This window comes from Elephantulus edwardii, unplaced genomic scaffold, assembly GCF_000299155.1.
Source record: "Elephantulus edwardii isolate Elephantulus edwardi_28Jun2011 unplaced genomic scaffold, EleEdw1.0 scaffold00291, whole genome shotgun sequence".
NCBI lineage: Eukaryota > Metazoa > Chordata > Mammalia > Macroscelidea > Macroscelididae > Elephantulus > Elephantulus edwardii.
The window spans coordinates 2879854-2886920 of record NW_006400041.1 but is presented as its reverse complement, the minus strand read 5'-3'; the positions used below and the strand labels follow the sequence as shown (position 1 = coordinate 2886920).

Genomic DNA, 7067 nt, shown 5'->3' with positions numbered 1-7067 from the left:
TCACCTCACAAGATTAAATACTTGGGAGTAAATCTAACCAGAAGCACAAAGGATCTATTTAAAGAAAATCATAAAACATAACTACAAGAAACAAAAAGAGACCTGGAGAAGTGGAAGAATATCCCTTGCTCAGGAATAGGAAGCCTCAATATTGTGAAAATGACAATTCTACCAAAGGTAATCTACACGTTCAAATGTAATCCCAATTCAAATACCAATTCCATTCTTGAATGAGATGGAAAAGGCAATCTTCAATTTCATCTGGTATGGAAATTGACCCCAAATAAGCAAAGCATTTCTTAAAAAGAGAAACAAGGTAGGAGGCATCTCACTCCCTCACTTCATATCCTATTACACTGTTGTACTGGTCAGTAATATAGCGTGACAGACACGCAGATCAATGGAATAGAATTAAGAACCCAGAAATCAGTCCATCTACCTATGATCAACTGATTTTTGACAAGGAGATAAAATCAGTTAAGTGGGGAAATAACAACCTTTCTAATAAATCTTTTTCCCCAGTCTATGGTTTCCCCTTTTACCCTGTGGGAGAAGTTTTTGGATGTGCATAGGGATTTGATTGTTAGAAGGTTTCATTCATCTATTTTATCAAGATCCACACCTCACTCCATACTCAAAAACTAACCCAAAGTGGATCAAGGACCTAGGACTAAAACCAAGGACTACGAACTTCATTACAGAAAAGCTTGGAATAACCCTAGAAGCACTAATCTACAACTTGAATAGTCTCCCAAGTATTCTGAAAGTCCTAGAACCAGGAGAGGATCAAACAGATGAATGAGACTTTCTAAGAATCAAATTCCTATGCACATCCAAAAACTTCTCCAACAGGGTAAAAAGAGAAGCCACAGACTGGGAAAAAATATTTGGTAATGACATGCATGATAAGGGACTTATATCTAGAATTTATAGAATAGTTGAATGCCACAATAAGATAAAGATAAAAAATCCAGTTGCAAAATGGGCACAGGATATGAACAGACACTTCACCAAAGAAGACATTCAGATGGTGAACAAACATATGAAGAAATGCTCAAAATCCCTAGCTCTAAGACAGATAACATAATGTATATGAATGATTGCATGAAATACAATGTGAATGAATATGTGAAATACAAAGTACATGAATGAAACACATTGTACATAAATTCTGTATGCAAACCATTATTTAAAAAAATTCTCACCACTAGACCAACACCAATATTGTGATAGATGGAGAAAAAAATGAACATTTCAGTTATTTGACTTCACTTGAATCTACAATCAACAACCAAGGTAAGGCAGTCAAGAATCAAAAGACATGTCACACTGAGGCAATTGGCTGTTAAAGATCTCTCCAAAGTCCTAAGGAGCTCTTCAAATAAAAAACGAGTTAAATTTAAAAACTGAAGGTACCCTTGATCCAAACCACGGTCTTTTTAATTGCTTCCTATGCTCTGAAAATAGATGCCTTTAGAGAGGTGGTGTTGGAGAAGAGTACTGAATATGCCATGATATTCAGACTCAACAGAATCAAGGATAATGAGTTGTTATCTTACACACTTTGGGCATATTGTCAGAAGAGGCCAGGCCTTCTAAAAAGACATCATGTTGGGAAAGGTGGAGGGTGAGAAAAAGAGAGGAAAATCCTTAACAAGATGGTTTGACACAGTGACTCTAACAATTGGCTTGAATAAATCAGAGATAGGCAGTATGGTGAAGGATAAGGCAATGTTCAGGTCTGTTGTTCACAGAGTTGCTATAAGTCATAGGGGACCTGGAAGCACCTAGCAACAACAGAGGTGGAGGATAAGCAATGGAGATAGAATAGTGTCTGTTGGCTTTAAGGCAAAGTGGATTTCCAAAGACAATGTTGAGTTCTAAGTGAAACTGAGGATGTCTCCTGGCGCTCTTCTCACAATTCTTGCTCAAAATCCACCTTTATTTTTTGTACTCTCTGACTCCAAGGCTTTTTGACTCCAGATTTGCTGCCATGCTTACCACGTACGAACTTGGGTTTGTGCCTGTCCTCCAGGCCTTAAGTTGTTGATTTGTCATAGCAAACTTTTCCATTTCTCAGGAATTACTAGAGCCTCAGAGAAAATTTGTTCACCATGCTTTAGGGCCTGAAGTCGCCTAACTACTACCCCCCAACACTTGCTTGGTCACAGAAAACCAGGCACAGACAGCACCTCACATCTACCTCAAAACAATGGGAGGAGGAAAAGGTTGATGTATTTCAACTGCAGCTTAATGTAAACTTTGTTTTATTGTTACACTTTACTAGAAGACCTTGAATCCTTACAAAAATATTTCCTTTAAATTCATAACAGGATTAAATGCTTTCTGAAGGGCCAGTAAAACAATATTGGATATGGGACTGCAACTAGATAAACAAAAGTCAGGTTAAGAGGTGTAATCCTGAAGGGAGAGTAATCATTGGATTATATTTTTAGCAGGAAGCCTTGAACTTGTGTTTTGTTCACCAAATATTTAGAGGTCGCAGATCACAATATGGGGAAGCATATTAAAAATACAAAGACAGATATAAGTAAAATTCTACAAGTGAAAAACTAAGTATACTTACATTTTTGGAGACTCTGATATTGGAGGTGAGTTTATATGAGAACAAGAGAGAGCATACTTGTTTTGGCTGATCTTAATAAGTGCACTCCGGGGGCAAAATTCCTGTAATATTAAGAGAGACCACACAATTTATATCATAAATATCCCCAAATGATATAATTTTATCTTAGCACAAATCATTCATTATAGCAGTTATGAATAATTTTCTGATCAGGATAGCAACTAGAAGAACATTTTAAATCCAGAGCAATGGCTAATAATTATTTGCAGAATAAGTAATCTTTGAGTATTCCTCCCCTTTTCTCTATCTTCAAGATCAACTGCCATGCCCATTCACATAAGCACTCAAGTGGAAGTGCATATGTGCATGTACACACACCAACACACACTCATAAGACTCTTCTCTGAATAACTGTAATCATTACCTCCTTTACTAAATGAACTCTGGATCTCATCACTATCAGAATCACCTTGCCATATCAGTTCAAGTTTCTAGGGGACTATGGTCAAATGAATAAATTCCAAAGTCCTCTCCTGGCTCTGAGGCTCTCTCTCTCTGAGGTCTTGGGTCAATGCCTCATCACTCCACAGCCACGGGAAAGGCTAAGGGTCATCTTATCAATATTACTGGATTTACTCCCCCCAAACCCCATTGCCTAGTAGACACCAGAAAACAGAAATAGTTCCCCTTCTGTGCCAATCTGTTTTCCAGGTATACTAAGTGATCCACTAAGACAATGCTATTTCCAGAAAATAAGTCATTCAGATAACTTAACAAAACAATTGTGCAAAACTTCTCTTCACCAGTGGAGGCACAGAGGAGGGTAAGACAGAGTGTCTGTGTTAGGGAGTTCAGGTTGAGGAGGAAACCAGAGTCAGGTAAGGAGAACACATTGTCCAGGGAATTCCAAAGGAGGTTATGAGCAGAAAGTGACAATGAGACGGAGTTTTTAGAGTGATAGAGACAATGCAGAACAAATAATCTGGGAGGGTGGGCTCTATGAGGAGGAGTGTGGCATTAGGATTGGTAGAAGACTCATCAGCAATCTGCATTACACAGGTGACACAACCCTGCTTGCTGAAACCGAGGAGCACCCGAAGCACTTCCCGCAGAAGGTCAAGGACTTCAGCCTTCAATATGGATTGAAGCTCAACATCACAAAAAGAAATATTACCACCCCCAGTCTAATTGTTAGCATCATGATAGATGGTGAAGAGATTGAGATTGTAAACAGCTTCAGTTTGTTTGGCTTCACAATCTATAATCTTGGTACCAGCAGCCAGGATGTCAAAAGACAAACTGCTTTGGGAAAGTCTGCTGCCAGGGCCATCTCCAGAGTACTCAAGAGCAACGATGTCAGTTTGGAGACTAAGGTGGGTCTGATCCAGGACAAGGTCTTCACAATTACATGCTATATATCAGAAAGCTAGATAATGACTAAGGATGATAGAAGGAGAATTAATGATTTTAAGCTGTGGTGCTGAAGAAGAGTATTGAATATAACATTGACTGCTATGAGAATGAAGAGGTTCATCCTGGAGAGGGTGAAACCAGGCTTTTTCTTGGAGGCAAGGATTCTGAGGCTCCGTTTAGGCATGTTGCAAGAATGGACCAGTGCTTGGAGAGGGAAATTATGCTTGGGAGCGTGGAGGGACAGCACAAGAGATGAAGACACTCAATGAGATGGATTGACTCAGTGACTGGGGTAATCAATGAGATGTATTGACTCAGTGACTGGGGTAATGGGGGTAGGTGTGTCAGAGACAATAAGGTTGGCTCAGGATAGAGCAGCAGGGTTCAGAGCTGTTGTACATAGGGTCACTATGAGTCGCAGGCAACTTGATGGCATATGACAACAACAACAACAGTGACCATGCATGGAAAGAAGATGAGATGGAAGTCCAAGAAGAGTTGAAATACTGGGGACTTGGAAAAGTCCTTTGCATTCGGGAGCTTTGCAGATGGCACGAAGCCCAAGTGGCAAAGGGTTATATAGAGGTTTTGCTAGTCATGGAAAGTAGTTAGAACTTTTTCTTGAGGATGTGGGGAGAGTGTGATGGGAGCAAATAAACAGACAAATGGTATAATCAAATTTATAACCTGATAAAATTTTTCCCCAAGACTTTTAGGAAAAAATATATAGGACACTATAGTTTTGACCTCAGCATAATGTCCTCCAGGCTCCTTCATGTTGTATAATATTTTACGAGTTCATGATTTTTTAGTGCTGTTGTGTATTCCATTGTGTGAATATACCCAAGCTTTTCTATCCATTCAATTTGTTGATGGGCACTCAAGTAGCTTCCTTTTCTTTGCTATTGTGAATAATGCGGCAATAAACATGGGTGTACATACATTGCTTTGAGTTTTGGCTCTGGTTTCTTTAAAGTATATTCCCAGTAGTGGAATTGCTGGGTCAAATGGTATTTATATTTCCAACTTTTTGAGATAGTGCCAGACTGCCTTTCATTGTGGTTGCACCAGCAATGAATAAGGGTTCCAATCTCTCCACAAACTCATCAGCAATTGTTATTTGCTGCCCTATTGACCTTTGCTAGTCTTACTGGGGTGAGATGATATCTCATAGTTGTTTCTATTTGCATCTCTCTTAGAGCTCGGGATTTTGAACATTTCTTCATGTGTTTGTTTGCCTTCTGAATGTCTTCTTTGGTGAAGTGTCTGTTCATATCCTGTGCCAGTTTTGTGATTGAGTTGTTTACCATTTTCTTGTTGAGGTGCTGGTTGTTGTTATGTGTACTGTAGAGTCAGAGCTGACCCATAGCTGACCCTCTGGTGGTTTTCAGAGGCAGTAAATTGCATGAGAGGACACGCCTCCTGTGGAGCAGCTAGTAGCCTTCGACACCATGCTTCTTGCACTCAGCCACCAGAACTCCTGGAGAATTTTATAAATTTTAGATATAAGTCCCTTATCAGTACGTTATTGCCAATTCTTTTTCCCCAGTCTGTGGATTTCCTTCTTGCTCTGTTGGAGAAATTTTTTATGAGCATTGCTATTTGATTCATAGAAGGTCTCATTCATGCATTTTGTTCTCTCCTGGTTATATATTTTTCATTATACTTGGAAGTCTGTTCATGCTGTAGATTGGGGCTTCTACAATTCTTTCTAGCTTTTTTCTCTCATTAATTTTACAGTCTTTGGTTTTACTCCTACATCTTTGATTCACCTTGAGTTGGGTTTGTTTTTTTTTTTTTTTATTTAGTGTGTGGTATGGGTCTTGCTAGTTTTCTTCAAATAGTTTTCCAGTTTTGCCAACATCATTTACTAAAGAGACTGTCATTTCTCAGTTAACTGATTTCATCTCCTTGTCAAATATCAGTTGCCCATAGGTGGATGAGCTGATTTCTGGGTTCTCAATTCTCTTCCATTGATCTACGAGTCTGTCACTGTACCAGTATCATGCTGTCTTGACCACCTGAACAGGACTACACTAAAATGTAAAGCTTCTTTACCAATAAAGTTTCCATAAACCAAATTAAAAGATAAGCAACACACTGGTAGAAGAATACTTGTACTCTTTATTATCAAGAATGACTACCCAGAAGACAAATCAGTAAAGAAAACAAAATTATCAAAGAGAAAATATAAGTGCTTAACTAATGCCTGTTGCATGAGTGAAAGTGTGGAGAGTTGATAAATATAACCAAGCTGCTGTATCTCATTCACCAGGAACAGTGCAGAAGGAGAAAGATTAAAGAATGGTGTTAATAACTACTGAAGCCGTTCTCATCACTACTTTACAGAAAACTGTGTCTCAGACCTGAAACTAGATTGCTACATAAATCTCTTAAAGTCTCAAATTGCTATGTTTCTTCTCTTTCTCTCTGTGTACACACACACACACACACACACAGAGTTATTGTTGTGTGACATTGAGTTGGAGCTGACTTATAACTGATCCTCCAGCGGGCTTTCATAGCCATCCTTTATATATATCCATAGTCTTCGCAATCACTTGCTATGCATCAGAGAGCTAGATAATGACCAAGGATGACAGAAGAAGAATCAACCCCTTCAAGTTGTGGTGTGGAAGAAGAGAACTGAACACACCATGAGCCTCCAAGAAAACAAATAAGTCTGTCTTGGAGAAGGTGAAAACAAGTTTCTCCTTACAGGCGAAGATTTTTTAAGCTCCGTCTCACATACTTTAGGCACATGGCCAGGAGGAACCCATCCTTGGAGAAGGACATCAAGCTTGGGAGGAGGGATAGCGCAAGAGAGGAAGACCCCAGGTGAGATGGATTGATACAGTGCCTAGGGTAGTGGGGGTAGATAGAGTCAGTGAGACTATCTCAGAAGAGGACAGACTTGTTGTTTTTTGTTGATTGCTGTCAAGTTGAGCACGACTCACAGTACCCCATGAACAAAATGCCTGAAGCCTTTCTATAACTATCATCTTTTCTTTTTTTTTTTTTTTTTTTCTTTTAGTTTTGTGTTTTATTTATTTAAGTTCAGGCCTTG

General features: G+C 39.0%; 1 protein-coding gene across 1 annotated transcript in view; it reads right to left on the bottom strand.

The window, feature by feature from the left end:
* VWA3B (von Willebrand factor A domain containing 3B) overlaps positions 1-7067 on the bottom strand; it is a 493423-nt gene that overhangs the window by 14423 nt on the left and 471933 nt on the right. The window contains exon 25 of the mRNA XM_006900716.1: positions 2588-2688. Coding sequence (XP_006900778.1) covers positions 2588-2688 — 101 coding nt within the window. The remainder of the gene's footprint in view (positions 1-2587; positions 2689-7067) is intronic.